The sequence below is a fragment of the Halichoerus grypus genome, chromosome 7 (genome assembly GCF_964656455.1).
Source record: "Halichoerus grypus chromosome 7, mHalGry1.hap1.1, whole genome shotgun sequence".
In the NCBI taxonomy this organism is placed as follows: Eukaryota; Metazoa; Chordata; class Mammalia; order Carnivora; family Phocidae; genus Halichoerus; species Halichoerus grypus.
Genome location: NC_135718.1, coordinates 31,896,702 through 31,918,073, shown reverse-complemented (window position 1 = coordinate 31,918,073; position 21,372 = coordinate 31,896,702). Strand labels below are relative to the sequence as shown.

At 37.3% G+C, this 21,372-nt stretch overlaps 1 protein-coding gene across 6 annotated transcripts in view; it reads right to left on the bottom strand.

The window, feature by feature from the left end:
• TCTN3 (tectonic family member 3) overlaps positions 1 to 19,024 on the bottom strand; it is a 34,790-nt gene extending 15,766 nt beyond the window's left edge. For 2 of the 6 annotated variants that reach the window (XR_013449668.1, XM_036111648.2), the window contains exons 1-13: positions 18,280 to 19,018; positions 17,993 to 18,116; positions 17,560 to 17,678; positions 16,317 to 16,444; positions 15,971 to 16,079; positions 15,493 to 15,608; positions 14,970 to 15,005; positions 14,186 to 14,266; positions 13,030 to 13,155; positions 11,867 to 11,974; positions 11,326 to 11,420; positions 10,909 to 11,062; positions 7,407 to 7,544 (exon numbers count right to left, since the gene is read on the bottom strand). Coding sequence is in view for 4 of the 6 variants with exons in the window: in XM_036111648.2 (XP_035967541.1) it covers positions 7,407 to 7,544; positions 10,909 to 11,062; positions 11,326 to 11,420; positions 11,867 to 11,974; positions 13,030 to 13,155; positions 14,186 to 14,266; positions 14,970 to 15,005; positions 15,493 to 15,608; positions 15,971 to 16,079; positions 16,317 to 16,444; positions 17,560 to 17,678; positions 17,993 to 18,116; positions 18,280 to 18,661 (1,716 nt within the window). In the remaining 2 variants the exon portion in view is untranslated. Of the gene's footprint in view, positions 1 to 7,406; positions 7,545 to 10,908; positions 11,063 to 11,325; positions 11,421 to 11,866; positions 11,975 to 13,029; positions 13,156 to 14,185; positions 14,267 to 14,969; positions 15,006 to 15,492; positions 15,609 to 15,970; positions 16,080 to 16,316; positions 16,445 to 17,559; positions 17,679 to 17,992; positions 18,117 to 18,279 lie in introns of all 6 variants that reach the window. The other 4 variants (XR_004923353.2, XM_036111650.2, XM_078077315.1 and 1 more) reach the window with 4 other exon arrangements.
• Positions 19,025 to 21,372: the final 2,348 nt, after the last annotated feature.

The window sequence follows — 21,372 nt, the reverse complement described above, 5'->3', positions numbered from 1 at the left end:
CATTATTAGAGGAAGAGCCATGGATACCATCTCTTAGATTTACGTTTTTGTAGCTGCACATTTCATGAACTAGAACAATCCATCTTTGCTCAAGTATATAACTCATAACTGAGCTCTGAAAGCTCCCTATTTTACATACAAGAGCTTTGTTAGATACAGGTATTGCAAGTATTTCCCCTTAATCAGTGCCTTTCATTTTCATTTTCCCTGTGTATTTTCGTTTTAGCTTTTTATTGAGGTATAATTCATATACAATACCATGTATACATCTTCAGTGTTCAGTTCAATGAGTTTTGACAATTGTCTATGCTATACAGACAACACCCAAAACAAGATCTGGAATATATCCATCATTTCAGAGGGTCCTTTGTGCCTCTTTCCAGTCTATTCCCTCTCTCCCAGAAGCAACCACTTTCTGATTTTTATGACTAAAGATTTATTTTTGCCTGTTCTTAAACTTTGTATAAATGGAATCTTAAAGTGTTATTTGTGTGTGTTTAGATTCTTTCATTCAAGACAAATGTTTCTGAGATTCATCCATACTGTTTTGTGTATCAGTAATTCAGTGTTTTGTTGTGAGAATTCCAATATGTGAATATACCACAATTTACCCATTCTCCTGATGATGGATGTTTGGGTTGTTTCCAGTTTTGTGCTATTATGAATAAGGCTGCTATGAACATTCTTTACAGGTCTTGTTTTGGATAGGTTTCAATTTCCTTTGGATAAATACTCAGGAGTAGAAGTGCTGGGTCACAGGGAAGATGATTATGTAAAAGACTAAATGGTTGTAACATTTTTCATTCCCATTAGCAATGTATGAAAACTGAGATTTCATGTAATCAGTCTTTTTGATTTTAGTTATTCTAGTAAATATTCTATTGAATTCCTAGTGGGTGGTATCTCATGGTTCTGATTTGCATATCACTGATGACTAAAGACTTTGAGCACCTTTTCACATTTATTGGCCATTTGTTTATCTCCTTTTGTATAGTTATCTGCTCAAATCTTTCCATTTTCAGTTTGTTTATTTGTTTATTTATTTTTGGGTCCTTGCATTATTTATTTGTAGGCATTCTTTTTATATTTTGGATATTAATATTTTGTCAGATAATGCATTGAAAAGTATTTTCTCACAAACTATAGCCTGCATTTTCACTTTCAAAGAGGTGTCTTTTGATTAGCAGATATTTTAAATTTCGATAAAGACCAATTTATCAAATTTTTAGTTTTATGGTTTATGATTTTTGTTTATCTAAAAAATATTTACCGACTTCAAATTTGCAAAGATATTCTCCTATATTTCTTTTAGAAGTTTTGTGACTCTGGGTTTCATATATAGGTTTATGATGCCAGCCTAAGTACTTTTTGTGTATGGAATCAATTCATTTTTTTCCCCAATATTTATCTAGTAGTTCTAGTTTTATCCAGTTATTTTAGCACCCACTGTTTTTTAAAAAGTCCTTTTCTCGTTGAATTGATTTGTGGATCTATCTTTGGGCTGTATTTCTCCTCATTGGTACAAATGTCTACCTTTATACCAGCACCACACTGTCTGAGATTCAGAGTAGATCCTGAAATCAACAGAGTAAGCCCTCCAACTTTGTTCTTCTTTTTCAAAGTTGTTTTGGTTAGTCTAAGTCCTTTGCATTTTCATGTAAATCTTAGAATCAGGCTGTCAATTCCCACAAAAATGCCTGCTAGGATTTTCTGGGGTTTGCTATTCATTCCATAAATCCATTTGGGAACAGATATCTTAATGTTGAGTCTTCTCCACGAACACGGTATATTGCTTCATTTCTTTAGGTCTCCTGGAATTTCTCTCTATAATGTTTTATAGTGAACAGGCTTTTTGCTCTTTTGCTAAATTGGTTCCTAAGTATTTTATGTTTTTCATGCTACTGTAAATGAAACTGAATAAATTCATCTTTAAAGTCACATCTAGTTATTTCTAGTGACCTTAAGAAAGTTTATCACACAAGCAGTAAATCATAATGTAAAAAGTTAAGACTATTGGTAAGTAAAACTGAGAAATAAAAACACCATTATTTCCACCTCTAAGAATACCACTACTAACATTTATATCTTGACCTATACACACAGACATCCATGTGAAATCATATTGTGCAGGCTGTTTACTAACCTACTTAAAAAAAAAAAAAACCTCTACCTTTTCCTGTTAATAATATTTCTTTCTAAAATATAGTCCATACTCAAGTTTCCCAACTATCCCAAAATGTGATTTACATTTGTCCAAATCAGAATCCTATGCAAAAAAATGAACTGCATCTGACTGTTTTATTCATGAGTCTCTTTAAATCTAACACAATCAGGTATGATGATTTCTATTATGATGATTAGAACTTACTTAACTATAAAGCATATTGTAAAGGCCCATGTAAAAGTAATTTTTCCTCATGTAAGTACATGATCTTTAGGAAGTTAGGTGATATCTGATATTGACACTATAACTTTAGGAGAACTGATGACTTAAATAAAGTGAAATTAAGGAGAACAATAATTTCTGGGGGAAAAAAAGAATTCTTTATGTACAATATTCTGCTAGATAATGTACACATTATTTCTCCATATTTTCTTAGGGCCAAACACATATTTGAGGGAGAAACCAATGAAAAATTATAAATTTCCTCAGTATTTTAAAGATGTCAATGAAATTACCAAGATTTTCAAATGAGTCAAAAAGAACAAATATGTTAAAGAAAAAATGCGGTTAAACATCATGTATCAGGGAGATATCTCAAGTGGTTATATATTTTAACATATGGAACAATGAGCATAACTTTCACAATTCTTTTTTTTTTTTAAAGATTTTATTTATTTATTTGACAGAGAGAGACGGAGAGAGAGGGAACACAAGCAGGCAGAGTGGGAGAGGGAGAAGCAGGCTCTCCGCTGAGCAGAGAGCCCGATGGCGGGGCTCGATCCCAGGACCCGGGGACCATGACCTGAGCCGAAGGCAGATGCTTAACGACTGAGCCACCCAGGCGCCCCCAACTTTCACAATTCTTAACAACAACAAAAAAGAGGTAAAAAGAAAACAACCCAGTGAACTAAGTAAAGTTCTTCTATAAAGGCTATTAAGAACTATAGAAGGGGGTCAAGTACTTCTATAGTCTTATCATTCATTAAGAAATAGAAGCAAACAGTGGTTGATTGACCCTTGATAAAGGAAGACTTTAATGACAAACTTTACAGACTGTCACAATGACCCAATGGTGGTGATCCAATCCAGCCACTTCCTAGCCCTTTCCCTTATAGCAATTATTTCTAAAATCAGTAAATTTCATTCTTATTTTATTTAGTTTTCTTTATCTTTCTTAGTATAGTTCTTAGTCTGGCTTTAAGAAATCAATAAATCCCTTGAAACTATATAAAGAATATTATGTGTCTGTGCATTTTTCTAGTAGGTGAATAGCTTCCAACAGATTCTCAGTGGGGTCCATAAGATTAAAAACCACTATGACAGATTGGGAGCTAGATTGGCAATCATTCTAGCATATGCTATGATTGATATATAAAACACTGCCAACCCTCAGTTATAATAAATAAGAGGAATTATTAAATAATATAATTAGCTTTAAAATGTAGTCACAGATGCATTTTCTCCAAGTGTTTTTCAAATTGCAAATTGTGACCCATTAGTGTCTAGCATTAAACAAAGAACAGAATCAACAATAGAATAGACAATATCACACAGTGCATTGCATAAAATACTGTTTCCTAAAACTTTTGTTTCAGCTTTATATATGTGTGTGCTATAATGTGGGTTGTACTGTAAAATATATTTCTTACCATGGGTGATGGCCAACAAAGACTGAAAAATACTGCTCTAATGCTTGCTTATCTCTTTGGTTTTTTGCTTTAAACCTTCTTGATATGCTACTTCTATGCAAATTTGGAACCAAAAAAGTTATGATGATAAAAATAATGATGATATGATGAGCAATATTTACTGAGTATTCACTATGTGCCAGGAAATATGTTTTACTTTTATGATCTCATTTAATCTGTATAATCCAATGAAATATTATTAATCTCCACTTTATAGATGACAAAACTTAGATTTAGAGAAATAAAATAACTTGATTTAGACCTATGTCTCACTGACTCAACACCCATGCTCCCTAAACTGCAAAAAATAGGTCTCCTAGATAATCTAAAAAGCTTGATAATCCATTTAAAGATAAAGATGAATTGAATATTATAATTCTATAAAGGTTCAGAGCCTTGATCCTGTGATGCTACATTGTTCTTGTCACTCACTTATTGTTTTGGTTTTGACTGATCTAGAATATTCTGCAAAAGTAGTTGTTTCTTTCTAGAGATAATTTTCTTTTTAAACTAAAAAAGTTTCTATTCAGGGGCGCCTGGGTGGCTCAGTCGTTAAGCGTCTGCCTTCAGCTCAGGTCGTGATCCCAGGGTCCTGGGATCGAGCCCCGCATCGGTGGGAAGCCTGCTCAGCGGAAGCCTGCTTCTCCCTCTCCCACTCCCTCTACTTGTGTTCCCTCTCTCGCTGTGTCTCTGTCAAATAAATAAATAAAATTAAAAAAAAAAAAGTTTCTGTTCAGAGAGCAGACATATTATATTTTATTAATTCCCAAACTTAAAGATCCCTTTAAATGCTCAATTAGTACAAAATTATAAGCAGCAAAGTACCATGTAAGTAAATCCTATTTACTTCATGGGTTTGTTGTGAGGATGCAACATTTATTAAAAAAAAATTGTAAAAAACACTACCAGTAACTATCACTAAGTAAATGAAAATAAATGTTTAGCTATTATTATCATACAAGAAGACAGGGAAGTCTACACAGTGTTTTGCTTAAATTCTTCCGTGCTTTGTAGTTTGTCCCTGGGGACTTTCCAAAATTTTGCTACTTCACTTTCTATAGTGAGAGGAATTTAAAGTGTTTCTAAAGCAACATCTGTACAATGAAGTCATTCAGACAGCTCAGTTCAAAATTTAACTGACCACCTAGCAGCTTCATCCGAAGCGTCATAAACACAAATGCTTACCGCTCTAAGCAGATAACCGCAATGAAAGTGGGATGGCTAAAGGTGGGTAGGCGCAGGTTGTGTGAAAGGGGCACTCTATTTAAAAGTGGAAACCACCATTCAGTGACAAGAGATTTTATGCCACGCAGGACTGCAGGATCACTATTGCTAGATTTTCAAGAGAAGTCAGAAATCTGGATGTCAACATGAAATTTCCTCATTTTTAAATGTGGCACAAATTTAAACAAAACACTGTGGGCAAAACGAAACAAGTGTACAGGCTAACTCTAGCCCACAGCCTACAGTTTGCCACCCAGCTTTACTTTTATGCCATCACTCAGATACACCAAGCTGACTGACACAGCCTACGTGAGACTGCTATCAACTATGTGGCCAGTGGGTAGGGAGAAAATCATAGAACATTTATCTTCTGAAAGTTTAACTCTTCTTTTTCCTTTAGAAGCTTTGGGAACATGTACACTAGCTTTCTCACAATAGTCTCTTGCTATTCTAAGAAAAAAATTTCACAGGAAGTCCTGAGAAACAAGCCTGTGTGGATAAGGGTTTAAAGTTAAGGACAAATATGGGGCGCCTAGGTGGCTCAGTCATCAAGCGTCTGCCTTTGGCTTGGGTCATGATCCCAGGGTCCTGGGATTGAGCCCCGCATCGGGCTCCCTGCCTGCTTCTCCCTCTCCCGCTACCCCTGCTTGTGTTCCCTCTCTTGCTGTCTCTCTGTCAAATAAAAATAAAATCTTAAAAAAAAAAAATCTTTAAAGTTAAGAATAATCAAAATATAAACACATAAAGAGAAAAGTGAGTATGTTTATAGGACTTCAGGAGAAAATTTCCACTCATGACTGAAGAAGTAAAAAAGTCTTTCAATACAGATGGTAAGTCTCTTTATTATAGAAATAAATATTCGTATTTGCTTAACTTTTTCTGATATGACACTATTGTTTCACAACTCCTTTTATGTTTACAGGGGCATGGCAACTTTCATGAGGGCGAGTTTCTCAAGTCAGCCCTTAAAGTGAAAATTTTTGTATAGTCAAAATTACCTTTGTACATCCTTTAAATTGTCATAAGTAAAGGCACATGATTTTGTATATCCCATACCACTTCTCAGTAAGTTCAACACAGTTAATTTTTGCTCCATGATTGGAATAGATACTGTCTTGTTACACATGAATGAAGCACAGCTGAAATTCTCAATTGTCAACCATTCAGGCCAGTTAGATGTGAATGACTGTAAAGTGTGATTTTGTAGAGGGGGAAAACTAACCCAAAAAGCTAACCTCTACTAAGTAGTAGAATAAGATAATGATTAAAATATCTACATAAGAGAGAAGAACTGGGTCGCTTCCATGCCTAAGAGAACCACAGATTCAGAGAAAAAAGAATAGTCCTGTGGGTATCTTCCCAAACTACATAGGTACTTGCAAATAAAGATACAGTTTAGAAAAATAAAACAACATATTCGGTGTAGGATCTGTAACAGATTAAAAGAGTCTTACAGAAATAGTGCTATTTTATTCAGTAAACCAATACAGAGAAAAAATGGAGTGCTCTCACTAACAATTTCTGGTAACCTGAGTTTTAACCCCATTTGTAGGCAAAGAGAGCTAAGGTACTCAACCCTGTTGTGAGAAGGAGCTAAAGATATTTTATTTCTGGCCTAAATGTAGTCTCTAGTTTCTTTCTTTTCTGGGATGTAAATGCAATGACATATAGGTAATAATTTCAATTAGTTTTAATTTTCATTAAAAGTTAATAAACTAGCATGCAATTTAAATGTGAATCAGTTCACTGGGACTTAATCATTTTTGTTTTCACAATTCTAAAGCTAAGGATTAGATACTAAAATCAAGGCAGATGTGTTAAAGGTGAGCTAACACACATCATAAACAACAGGTATATGTTTACTACATAGTAAAATTATTTATTTTAATGGAGTGCAACCAATCAAGAATTGATGACTACCAACTAGCCCCAGAAATATCTTTAAGCAATCAACGGGCTCAGAGACTCTGATAAGTATGTGACTGTCACACTGAATGCACAGTTATGGAAAATGTTTTCTGTAGTTAAATCAACTGGTATAGTAACACTGGTATGATAATTGAAAAGAAATTAACCTATACTATAGCCTGGGTTCAGGAAATTAGAAGAGAAAACAAACTGGGGAAAAGGATATAGATTGTGTTTATCATGACAACATGCTAATTTCAATAAGCAGGCAGGTAGGATTGACTTAAAAGCTGTGTCAGCTCACTAAAACCAAATGTTGGCTGGTAGCATAAATTGGCTCTCACTGTCAAAAGCTTATCATACAGCTTATAAGACAACTAAGCATTGCAAGGTAAGCCACTGCCAGGTAAGCCAGGACTTACCTTTATGGACTGGCACTGGTATAGGAACCGGGCTCCTGACACATGAGCTTGTGGGTTGGACTGGAGGCCTACATATGCCCACAACACCTGGACCTCCAGGGAAACGGGTAGGACACAGCAGGAAGTACAGCGTACAGCCTGTAGAAGGGTAAAGAAGCATCTGGTGAATTGCTGATGGTCGCCTAGTCAGTTACCATGCATTAAGTAGCCACTGCTTCTTAAACATTATATATAACAGAGAAGGTAATATGACTTAAGAGAAAGAACACAAAAGTTCACAATAGATCATACCATTGTCCTGGATCTTAAAAAATTAATATTCTAAAATGGAAATGGGAAATGACTAACACAGAGATTAATAAAATGTAATAAAATGTACAATGGCTGTAAGAAGTGCTCTATGAGTGATGCATAGTCAGTGCTGTGGAATGCCAGAAGAAACAGCCACTTCTGGTTGAGGATGGCTTCATGGGCCTGGGATGAGTAATATGTGACTGGAAGGAATGGTGATGATAAAGGAAATTCAGGTAGAGAGATGGCATATAAAAAGGTGTGCAAGTAGAACAGCACATGATGCCACAGAGGGACATTCATTGATTAACCTGCGTAACAGTGACTGAGTGTCTTCTATGTGCTAGGTGTGACGGAGGCATGGCCTTGAGTAGACCACTTGAGTGAAGCAAAGGATTTGGACACGGAAGCAGCGAAAGGTTAAGGAAGACATTTCAGGATTAGATTATGACATCCAACCAAGCAGTCTGACTCCAGGAGGATTAATTCTAAGAGGTAAGAAGGATTGACGGAAGTGAGTTACTATAACTTAGCAAATACAAACTATCCTCAAATATGCCTTGTGCTTTTCCAGCTTCATACCTTTTTACAGTAAAGCTCAGACACTGGCAATAACATATATAAACTAGGAATGGGGGAGACAGAACATATTTAAGTTTACTTTATTCAGGAATTATCAAACTGTTTTCCAAAGCGGCCGCACCATCTGCAGTCCCATCAACAATGTCTGAGGGTTCCAGTTTCTCCACATCCTTGACAACACTTGTTGGTGTCTATCTTTTTAAGTATAGCCATCCTAGTGGGTGTGAAGTGGTATCTCACTGTGATTTTGCATTTCCTTAATGGCTAACGGTGTTCAGCTTTTCATGTGTTTGTTCCAAATATTTTTAAACATCTTTCTTTTCATTTATTCTATGTTAGGAATACTTTTCTATGTTGACAAATCTTCTTTGAAAATGTGATTTTAAAATATAAATAGTAGGTTAAAGAAAAAAAAAAGAATAAAGAATAGTTCCAGTATAATCTCAACCTTGTCACTAACCATCCTCTTCCTACTATGCTCAGTCACAATCACCCCAAACCACAATTCCTTTGTAGGGCTATACTGGAGGTTTAAGAGAATTCAATTTGACTTCAGTTGCCCAAAGGCTGGATCAAGTACATGTGTTTACTTATCCCTCCCATCTTCTTAAGAGGAACAAAGTATATAAGGAATAAAGTCATAATAGTGCTGAGGAAGGGAAAAAGGGCACTTCCAAAATAATTGCTAAGGAGAAAGGCCTTTCGAAGTCTGAACCAAAACTCAAAAGTTAAAAAAAAAAAATTGGTTATCTTTCACAATATAAAAATCAGTGTCTGCATGGCAAAAAACCATAACAAAACAAAACAAAAAACCCAACAGAAATGAAGTCAAAAGACTAATGACAAACTGGGAAAAAATATCTACAAATCATACCACAGAAAAAGGTCCATTTCTCAAATTTGCAAAGATTTCCTATAAGTCATAAGACCAATAATTCAATAAAAATAGGCAAGGAATATAAATAAATAATAGTGAATAAAATACAAATTGTTCAACCATGTATCAAAATATAGTGAGAGAAAAATAAAACTCTCTTACTCATAGTGAGAGAAAAATGAACTATACTGGGATACTATTTTTCACTTATGAAAAAAGATTAAAGTTTCATAACACTGTTGCTGAGAGTAAGGGGAAAAAGCAGTCTCACAGATGAATGATGGGACTGGATACTGTATGTATGGGGAATAAATTGACATTATTAAAATTTTAAATGCATATACCTTTGATCTAGCAATTCTACTTCTAGAAGTTATCATATAGGCTTATTCTCTCATGTACAAAATGGTGCCTGAGCCAGGTTACAAAATGCCACATTGTATATAATAGCAAAAGACTGAAAACAAACTGAATGTCCACCAAAAACTCTGGCTAAATGAATTCTGGTTCATCCATTTAATGGAATACTATGCAGCTATATTTCCCAAAGAATGAGGAAGCATATTATGTACTGATAAGGAAGAAACTCTAAGATCAAGTGAAAAAAGGAAGGTGCAGAGCAGTGTTTATGATATTATACCATTTGGATTAAAAAAAAAAGTACAAGAGTATTTACTTGTGTGAGCATGCAGGATCTGTGGAAGGAAAGAAACTAGTAACTTCAGTTGCCTGTGTGGAAGGGAAGAACTGTCTGAGAGATTTTTATTTTGTACTTTTTGAATTTTGAGCCAAGTGTATACATTACTTATACAGAAAAATAAACAATTGAAAATTAGAAAAGAAAATTAAAGGTATGGCTGACTACAGTGAGGAGATAGGGGGTAGGCAAGAGGAAGAAGACAGACTAGCACAGCAGATTTACTTATTTCACCTGGGTTGGAGTCAAGAGATACACCCGTTGGCACTGATCTAGGAGGCCACCAGGAAAAGTAAAAACAGAAATAGCTATGTGCGGTTCCTTCCAGGGCAGGGGTTGTTGGGATTTTTACTTTGCATTTAATACCATTATACATAGTTTGAATTTTTAACCTGTTAATGTATTTTTTTTTTTTTTTTTTTTAAAGATTTTATTTATTTATTTGACAGAGAGAGAGAGATAGCGAGAGCAGGAACACAAGCAGGGGGAGTGGGAGAGGGAGAAGCAGGCTTCCTGCTGAGCAGGGAGCCCGATGTGGGACTCGATCCCAGGACCCTGGGATCATGACCTGAGCCGAAGGCAGACGCTTAACGACTGAGCCACCCAGGCGCCCCCTGTTAATGTATTTTTATTAAATGTAAATATGTAAACTTTTATAACAGAAAGAACACAATTTCAACCTGAAAGAATCTATGTTGACCAAACATTCAAGAATATAAGAGAATATTTGAAATATATATGAAATAAATACATTTATTTTTCTCTTACTATGAGTAGGTTGATTGTGAACCACAGAACAATCTCTACCTTCAAATATTTTTCTACCTTCAAATTTTTTTTCCAAGTAAGGAAAATAAGTTAGGTATAAACCTAACCTGAAATAATGACTTTAAATGGGCATGATTTCTTGTACTCTTCCTTTTATGACTACATTATCTTCCTTCTATGAGAGTCCCATCATCTATAGAAACAGGGCTGGTTTTAATTCTGATATCCATAATTTACACACAAAACGGGAAGTGAGTTTTTGTGAGAACATGTATTTCTCTCCTTACTGAAACACTGCAGTTCCTGCTGAGAATCCTTGTCCACTCTCTCTTCTGGGCTGGGACAGCATTACCAAAGATGGCAACATGTTCTGGGCTGGTCTTTCCATGAAGAGTCTCATAAACCTCCTGCTGTAAGTGGCTGCAGTCCACCTTTTTCAGCCTGAAATGAAACACCACGGAGGCTGGAGTCCAATGCTAACATATTAATCCAAAGTTTAAAAATGATATTATAAAATAAATAGAGGAAATAATCCTTATTATTAGATATAGAACACTGTCAGAAAACTTTCAGCAATATTAACATTATTTAGATTATAAAACTACTCCTAACTAGCATTGTCATTCAAAATATAAAAGTTGTCATATCGACATATTCCCTAGAGAGACAAAATTGTGGGAAATGATGTGGAAGCAAAGAGTTACCTGAGCTTGCATCCAGATACTGCATTCACTCCAAATTGTACTTCATATCTCTTAACAGAGCAAATTCCATCACCCTGGCTCTGTAAGAGGGTCATCTGAGGTAGAAAGCGATGGTCAAGGAGAGTGTAACAGAATAAAAAGAAGGCAGGTTGGAAAATTTATGCTCTTGTTTCCTTAACACTATATTTGACCAATGTCACGACACTGTTCAAGTCATAAATACGTTTTTTTCCTCTAGTAATTAAAAAACACACAGAGGCGGTAACTATTTTCCCAAAAAATGGCTAACCACATAGCAGTATAAAAATGTTTCATTAAAACAAACAGAAATGAGTCATGATCCTTACCTTCATCAGTTTAACACATTTTAAAGCCTTTGGTAGCAACAACTTTGAGAACATAATGTATTAATGGTTCAGTAAAGAAAGTCCTGAATACCTAAAAAAATCAGGGGACCTCAGAATTGGGAAACCCAAAACATCAGTAGCCACAGCTTTTCTCATTAGGCTGTAACAGGCTACACAGCTCCAGAAAAGGATACAGAGTGACTTATATCGCCAGTTAGGACCAAAAGTGGCTTCCCAACAATATAGCCAGGATTCCCACTTCTAGGACCAGGAGGAGAAGCAGCTGTGCTCTGTTGAAAAGCCTGCAGAAAGAGTGAAGGAAAGTCACCTACAGAGAAAAGCATGCTCTCACACCTTCCACTGCTTGGCTTCATACCCTTCTTTATGGCAATGCAGTAAGTTAGCTGCACCAAACAATCTGGCTCCCTTCCACAGTGGAGCATTTTGCAGAAGTTTCTTGCAAAACTTCCGTGTTTTACTTTTTATTCACTAAAATAGGTGCTGAGTGATCTAAAAATTGAAATTCACTACATGCTACTTCTACCAAGGATTACAACCAAGGATCGACCAACCCTGTTTCTCAAAAATTACTATCAGTTGATGCTATGTTCAGCCTAGCTGAAATGAGAGGAATTTAAACATAATTTAGAAATATCTTTTAATTAACTACAGATGTTCCAGAGATAAACTGAGAGGCATGAGACTTGGTTGATCACTTGAGGGCAGAGTGGAGAAGAAACATGATTCTGCTGGGTTCAAAAAGAAGAAAGTAGTAGAAGAAAGCCAGAAGATGGTGATCAAGATTGGAAAGTTAGATTAAGTGGGAAATGAGTAAAATGCTGAATGCTGTCACATTATATTTTGACATGTTCATAAATATATACAAGTAAAAATTCATTATAAGTATATAAACTCAAATAATGCAGAAATATAGAGTAAAAGTGAAAAACAAACAAAAATCTGCTGAATGCCCAGAAATATGAGAAAAGCTAGTTAAAGAATTTCTGTGGGAGGTAGGCTGAGTTTATGATTCAAAGTGACTATTCAAAAAAAGAGTTTGGATTTGAGACAAAAGTCCTGCTTCACTGGGGAGCCAGATAATGTGAGAAAATGCTACTGAATAAACATTGCTGAATCTCTGTCATTTGTAGTTAAATTATGAAATACGAAATGTTGAGGCCTCAACTGACAGATTGAACTAGGCCTTCATGTTCTTTCTTTTTTTTTTTTAGGCTGGTTGTGGAACCCTAGGCCTTCATATTCTTAATCTATTTTGCATGTATCACAGAAGCACGGGCACTATTTCTAATCCAGTATTTCCTCCCCTCTCAATCCCCTATAGCAGAAGGGCTCTAACCCTGAAGCGAATGAGAAAGTGTTGTTGTAAGGAAGTGCCTGGCTCGACAGTCAGGTTGGTTTGTCCAAAACTGACAGAGACTTTCTGGATTCCAAAAGTCCCATTGGTCTCTATCTCATAGATGACCTGAAATACAAAAGTAGAATTAATAAAAATTATTTAATGGGCCAATTATACCGAAGATTTTCTGTCTTAATAAGAGTTTTATTATAAGTGAATGAGGGTACAGCATAGTGACTAGTTTATTGTATATTTGAAAGTTAAGAGAGTAGATCTTAAAAGTTCTCATTGCAAGGAAAAATGTGTAACCGTGCGGTGATGAATATCAACTAAACTTACTGTGGTAATCATTTCACTATATATGTGTGTGTATATATATATGTATATATGAAAAGATGTTGTACACCTAAAACTAGTGATATTATATCTCAATAAAAAAAATAACTGAATGAGGGAGACTAAACAAGTAATCTTAAAAATGCCAAACACAAATACCATGAAAAGACAGAATTCATAATCTATCTACACATGCAAAGAGACTGGATAGAGCTCTTTGAAAGGGTTCATGGGAGAAGTAAGTTTATGGTAAGGATTGAAAGGGAAGAAAAATGAGTTTTGAAGATGTGCAGAGGACGTGAGTAGAGAAGGAGCATGGAATGGACACCCGGTTTACTTGGCTCTCCCAATGTCTGAGGATGAATGAAGATAATAGCTGGAGATGGAATTCATAAGCAATTGAAGGTAACCTTAGATTTCTGAGCAGTCTTTACAATGATGTTTAAGATAATTCTTCCTTCTGTAGGGTGATCAAAAGGGAGAATGGAGGAAAAGAAGTTGACTCTTCTATTTTAGATTTTCAGATGATACTGATTTTGTCAACAGAAGAAAATGTGGTAAGAACTATAATAAACCACAAGTGGGTAAAGAAAGAGGAGTCAGAAGTAACTGTAATCTTTTGTACATGAAATACTAGAGGATGGTAGTAATGGAAACTGAAATATGGTAGGGAGGAAGGTGATGGGCTCAATTCTTGACATGTTAAGTTCCATGCACAAAAATTCATGTGGGGTTGGTCTGGTACTTAATGGAAGATGAGGCACCTTTGGTAATGTTGATCAACAAACATCAGTCCAGAATCTGAGGTCAGCGTCCTCACCTGGTAAACCACATTCTGACAAGTGTTTCCAGACAAGAGAGGAGAACCAGCTTGTGAGATAAGGGTTACAGGAACCTGGAACTAGCAAGGGAAAGAAGCAAATCAACTGAAATGAAAGCAGTATTTTCTCTTCTAGCTACGTATTATGCTGAAATGAGTATTTTTCATTTTTGACCACCTTCCTCTTTCCTTCCATTGCCAGCCTACAACTTAAGATCAAAAATCATTTTAAATCAGCACTTCTCAAAACATATTTCTCAGAACATTAATTCCACTAGATATAAAATAAAGGTTCCGTGGTCAAATAAATTTTACAAATTTGTGTGTTTTTTTTTTTTTTTAAGTTTTTATTTCCTTTAAGTAATCTCTACACCCAGTGCGGGGCTTGAACTCACAACCCCAAGATCAAGAGTTGCAAGCTCTACTGAACCAGCAAGATGCCCCCAAATAAATTTTAGAAATATTATATTTGGTATTCCCCTCTTAGAGAGTACCAAGTCCCTTCAGCACATTAAAGACTCTAAGAAGTCCACTCTAAATATAGTATTTAACTTTACTTAACCCAACGTTTCCCAAACTTATCTAACACCTTATGAATTCGTATTTCATGTGATGCTTATTAATCATATAGAACATACACGGGAAAACAATGTTTTAGATTCACACTTAAGAGTTTGATACATCACACATAGATTTCCTTTCACAATTAGTCTAGATTGAAATTGCCTCAGATGCAAAAGGACCAAATAGTCTCCTTCCTTTTCCGTGATAAACAGTGTCATACCTTCATATTCTGCAGATCAGTCATACCTTTTGGAACCTAGAAAAAGAGAAGAGCAAGAACCGTGAGTGTGCATACACCCTCAGAGAAAATCTCCAGGAGCTTGTGGTTTCACGTGTGGGGAGGAAAAATCAACATATTAGAATGATTCTTCTCTTCTACCTGACTCTTCTTTATACTAAATGCTATGAGTAAAGCTGAGGAGAGGCTGGGCTATGACACACCTACTCTGTGCAGAGCTCTACTGAACAGCAAAAGCAAGAGGTTTTGGTGAGATAGTGAAATGTCATCCCTTGTCACCCTCCCAAGCCAATCCCATTATCCAGGAGGGTAGAATCTCTTATCCTGGATATATCCCCCAACTCTTTCATCTTTCTTCAGAGGGTAGAGTTTCTGGGCCCTCTGTTTTTTATGTAGTTCTTAGGCATTCTGACTTTCAGTTCAGTGCTTCATCCACAACCCAATAGCAGGAAGCATGCTGACTTTATATCCACAACAGTGACAGTGGGGAGGGAAGGGATACCACCTTCAAGACTGAGAAATTATAGTAAGAGGCAGCATTGAGGGCTGGATCCAAGGTGCAGCTACTTGTCAGGTTCTTGAAGAAACGAGCACAGGTTGTACTTTTACTCTCCAGGAAACCTTAGAACACAAAGAATTAAGGGAGTGATAAAAGAAAAAGCCCATTTTATTTTTGTGAAAAACAATTTTTTTTAGGTTTTTTTAAAGTGATTTCTAAGAAAGCCCATTTTAATTTTTTTTAAAAGATTTTATTTATTTATTTGACAGAGAGACATAGCAAGAGAGGGAACACAAGCAGGGGGAGTGGGAGAGGGAGAAGCAGGCTTCCTGCGGAGCAGGGAGCCTGATGTGGGGCTCGATCCCAGGACTCTGGGATCATGACCTGAGCCAAAGGCAGACGCTTAACGACTGAGCCACCCAGGCGCCCCAGAAAGCCTATTTTAAATGGAACAAAAACATTGGCACTTCTGTTTTGGACTCACCTGCAGGATTGCTCTCGGCACAGAGCCCCCCAGCTCCAACTCCCGCAGGCTGCCTCAGCAAGCTGATTACAGACCACTTGGGGAAGTAAGTCAAAATGGGGTCCCCAGCCTGAACAAAGTATAGTAGAAATTTATTCAAAGTGAGATTGGACTGAACTCCACCAGCAAAGAAAAAGTAGAAACAAAAATTAACTCAAGGGCTTGTGAATGTGCATAATACTGTCTTCTAAAAGAGCTTGACAGTGGTTGACCCAGTTGCAGGGGTGTACCTTAAAGATACCTGGTCAACTGTCAGCCATGAGGGAGAAACCACACCAAACAATCCCATCCCTATCCCCAGGCTCACCCTGTAATGAGGTGGTGGCAACTGGGTTTGGAATGTTGAAGTGAATGATCCACCTCCAAACTCTGTAGCCAGGGTCTCGAAGTGGGTTGCATTGACCTTTTGGAGCTTCTGGAAATAGTTTAATTTTGCTAAAATGTTTTTTAAAAGATAAGGGGTTTAGATAAAAGAAAAATATTTATTTAAAAATATCTGGCACACCAAGTAACTGCTTTTTTTTTTTAATTTTTTATTGTTATGTTAATCCCCATACATTACATCATTAGTTTTAGATATAGTGTTCCATGATTCATTGTTTGTGCATAACACCCAGTGCTCCATGCAGCAAGTAACTGCTTTTAAAAAGTATTCTTATTGGGGCATAATACATACACAGCAAAGTTTGTAAATGCACTCATCTTAAGTGTAAACTCAAAAAAATTTTTACACATTGCTATACTTTTATTCCTACTACTCAGATTACGTTATAGAACATTTTCCCAGAAGACTCACAATCAATAATACTCCACTTTTAAAGATAATAATTCTGATTTTTATCACCTTCTACTGCATGTATATTCTGTTAAAAGAACTACTGTTTTATTATTAAGATCTAAGGTAAGAATATGGCCAATGAATGCCAGGCAGTTCCAAGTCCCTGATGCCAGGAATGTGAGTGATTAGCAATCTGTGATGAAAACAGGAGGTTCAATAATGCTCACATTTGCCCCATACCAGATTAGTCTCTAGCGCAATAAAATGGTACTGTTTCTGTTGGAACATGGCAAAGTTAGAGATAACATTAAATTTGTCCTCTCCTTCCTGTTTCTTCTAAACTTCAACTGACCAGTCCTAATAATAATGTTTCCATCTCTCAAGTATATGAATTTGTTATGTTTCCCTCCTTTCACTTCATAATTTCTACATTTAAATTTTCAGACACTCCAAAGAGGTATATTCTCTAATAAGTCTATAATTTATATTATAACAATATAGAAATCTATTCAAGTTCCTGCAGCCATGTCCTTACGGCTAACAAGGATGACTGAAATTAAAGTTCTGTATGGGTTTTCTGTTCCACAGCCAAGAGGGCATAAGAAATTGCAAATGTTCACTAATAAGAGAGAGGGGGCAAGTAGAGAGGTAGAAAAGGGCAGATGATAGAAATTCAACAGACAAAAGAAAAGTTTAAAAACAAAAGTTCAGACACAAAGCCAATTTTCAACAAATGTTAGGTAACAAGAATAGCCAACACATTTCTACTCACAGTTGTTCACATGGACACAAAACTGCCTAATTCCACTTGAATCCATGAAAACTCTTGAAGGAAATGGGGAATTACTCCTGAAGATAAGAGAGTTGTCCACGCACATCCAACTTGAAGACCTGAGAGGAAACAGGATGAAGAACAGATTAGAAGCGGAGGGTTAGGTCCAAAAAGGTGCTGCACGGATGTCAGTCAATGCCTAAGAGAGGCCTCCTTGGGCGGCCACAGGCCAACACAAAAGTCCTCTTCTATTGGACTGCCCTGCTCTAGAGAATTCGAGGAGGAAGTTCAGTCCTGGGAAAACCAAGGTAATTCCACTTATAGAAATGGAAGTGGGGGCTGAAGGCAGGAAAGGTAACTCTTCCTACTTCCAAATATGACCTATTCTAGGGTCCCAGTTTTCTTAGGATTCAACCGGCACACGGCAGCTCACCTCACGCTGCCTGGAAGGCAGAAGGAAAAAACCGTCCTCGGATGGAGAAGATAGCAGTCCTTGTCGCAGCAGCAATTTATGTCGCAGGTACCAGGAGTCAAGTCACAGACACAGATCGGTAAGACTATGAAGATAAAGCAGAGCGAACGGGATGAGGATTCCCAAACTTCCAAGCGCGAATTCCCCTCTTCCGATAGCCCCACTCCTCACTTTGTGGAAATCCCCTTTGCTCACAGAATTTTAAGATCCAAGTCAGTGGTTTCCATCCCCACATCTCCTCTCCTCACCTGGGAAGAGGTCTGCGGTCCCATTCCCAGGTGCAGAGGGGGTCAGGACCGTAGGGCCCACCGTAGAGATCCCAGACACAGGCCAGGGAGTTTCAGACCCCTCCGTGGAGGACTGAAGGGTCCCGCCCGGCGACGCTGGCCCCACGTCCGAAGGGGTGGGCACAGCCCCTAACGGGGAGAAAGAGGGCTGAGGCCAGATGCCCTCGGGGACCATCAGGAAGAACACCTGCAGTAGCGCGAGCTGCGAGGTGCACATGGGGCGAGATGAACATGGGGAAGTCAAGACCCCTAGGAGATCAAAGCCGGTTTCAGCGGTCGCCAGGCGCTTCGCTAGAAGGTGGATGGGAGGAGTCGCATCTCGTCTGACGTCATCCGCATGCATCTGCTCATTGGCTCAAGGCGATGGCTGAGAGCTCTCCAGCCAATAGAAAGCGGCGTTGTTACACTCTTTCCAGCAGCTTTTAGTGTGCGCCCTCCTCCTTAGGCCAGGCCGCGCACCGCCTCCGTCGCTTGGTAACGGCCAAACTCGCGGAGGAGCTCTTGCCTCTTCTCTCCGCTAGGTGACAGTAGAAGGTCAGCGGAACGAGAGGGGCCGCGGAGCGCCGCGCGGGAGTAGCGGCCCAAGGACCGAGCCCTTCCTCCAAGAGGGAAGCCCCAGAGGCTGGAACGAGAATTGCTTATCTTTTCCACCCCGGATTCTAAAGGTGAGAAACTCTAAGGAAGGATAATGATCTCGGGGAGGAAAATACACAGAAGGTCATATACACCTAAAAAAAAAAAGAAGAAAAGAAAAAAAAAAATCTCCCTCTAAATATTGTATTTTTTTGGAAACAGAAAGATTAAATTTTAACGTTGAGAAATATCAAAGAATATAAACCTCAATAAATGCTGCAGTCATTAACTGTGGACTGCATAGTTGTTATTAGAGAAAATAGAGAAGGGGGTGAGAAATGGGGTAGGAAAAAATGTGAGAAGCTAGGGAGAGAAAGAGTAAGGAAAGGAGAAGACAGATTTTCTAGGAGCTGAAGGGAAAATAAGACGCAGGGATGGAAATAGCCAAGGGATAGAGAAGAAAACTTATCTTTTTGCCATTATAATCGCCACCTGTTGTAACCCTTTTCGGGAAGTTTTGGTCCTTCCCAGGAGTGGCGGCGTTTTCTCCTGATTCTCTGGAGCCGCGCTGTCTTCCTGCAGCGTTGGAGACGTTCTCCGCCTGCACCGTTCAGCATGGCAGCCGCCGGCTCTACGTGGCTACCGCGCCCTGGAAACGTGGCTCCTGTGACTAAGGAGCTGAATTTAAAATTTTTGGGTAATTCAGAGTTGAATAACTACATGTGACTAGCAGCTACCATATTGGACAGTACAACTCTGGATGATCAAAATCTTGCTCCCGCTAGACCCAGTGTTTTCCTCAGGCCGTACAGGTCCGACATCTGGATTATTTCAGTTGCTTAGTTCAGAGATATAAATGGAGATCTGTTAAGAGTTGTCTAAAATCTGGTATACTTACCTAAAATCTAGCCAAGTGAATCACTTAGGCAGATAAATTTTAGGACCCCTGACCTTTCTCACATTTTCTGACAAGGTATTGACTTCTAATGTTTTAAAGTCAGTAGCTAAATGTATTTCTGTGTTATAAATGTTCTCAAACATATTTATTGATTTAATTTTTATTGAAGCATGAGTAACATAAATGTTTCAGGTGTACAGCGTATTGATTCAACAATTCTGTATATTACCCCATGCTCACTATGGTAAATGTAATCACCATCTGTCACCCAACGACATTATTATGATATTATTATTATTTTTTTAAAGAATTTATTTATTTGACAGAGAGAGAGCGAGCACAAGCAGGGGGCGCAGCAGAGGGAGAGGGAGAAGCAGGCTCCCCGCTGAGCAGGGATCCCAACGTCGGGCTCGATCCCAGGACCTTGGGATCATGACCTGAGCCGAAGGCAGCCGCTTAACCAACTGAACCACCAGGCGCCCCTACGATGTTATTGACTATATTCCCTATGCTATACTTTTCGTCTCTGTGACTTATTTATTTTATAGCTGGAAGTCAAACATATTTCCATATGATTGTATGATGGACTGCTATAAGAGATATGTATATTTGTGTTTGGGCGTAAAACATTTATCTACTTTATTAGTAATTTCTGTAGGAAAGGACCAAATTGAAGTTATTCAAATTATATATATTGACTAGAATATAAACTCCACAAACCAGGGGATTTTGTCTGTTTTATTCACTGATATGTCCCATGCCTAGAACAGTACCTAGGACATGTTAGATGTGCATTAAATATTTTTCAAAAGATTGTTTTGTGAACTCTTTGGGTTTAACTCAAGAATATTTAGAGTTTATATTATTTCAGGATTGCATTTATTTATATAAAATTTCTATTGTACAATCACCTGGAGATTATTTTAGATTTAAAAATTTAGAATTTACACTGTAACAATCAAGGTAGATCAATGATAAATTATTCCTGAATTTATTAGTGTTGGCAAAAGAGTCTGTTGATTGAAGTAATTTTAGGGCTGAGTACAAGGAAATAACATCTCAGGATCTTTTTTTTTTTTTTTCATCTCAGGATCTTTCTGAATTGCTTTATCTTATTTTTAACTTTAGCACTTAACAAATTTTTTAAAATAGTTACTTTTCCCCTCATTTTTGTTATAGTTGAGCAATAATACTCTTTCTGTTGTTGCTGTTGTTATGTTTGTAGGAATCTATGATACAGAACTCTCAATTCTTTTGAGATCTAATATTAAAATCTAAAAGGTAATTTTGATGAGGGAGAATGGAATTTATTCACATATGTCCTGCAGATGCCAGTTTTAACATGGAAACCATGTCTTAAATTGAAATAGCTTAATATGACATCACTTCAGAGGCAAAGATTTCCAAATTAGATCATATGATACTAGCAGCTGTCTGTGTTTGGTATTAAAAGAGTTCAATATGTACTTAAAAATTTAACTGAGATTGAATCAGAATGGCCAACTGAGAGCAAGTTCTAGCCTCTAGCCTCTCCCAAATCCTCCCCTCTTTCCCAAATCTAAAAATTACAAAAAAAGTTACAT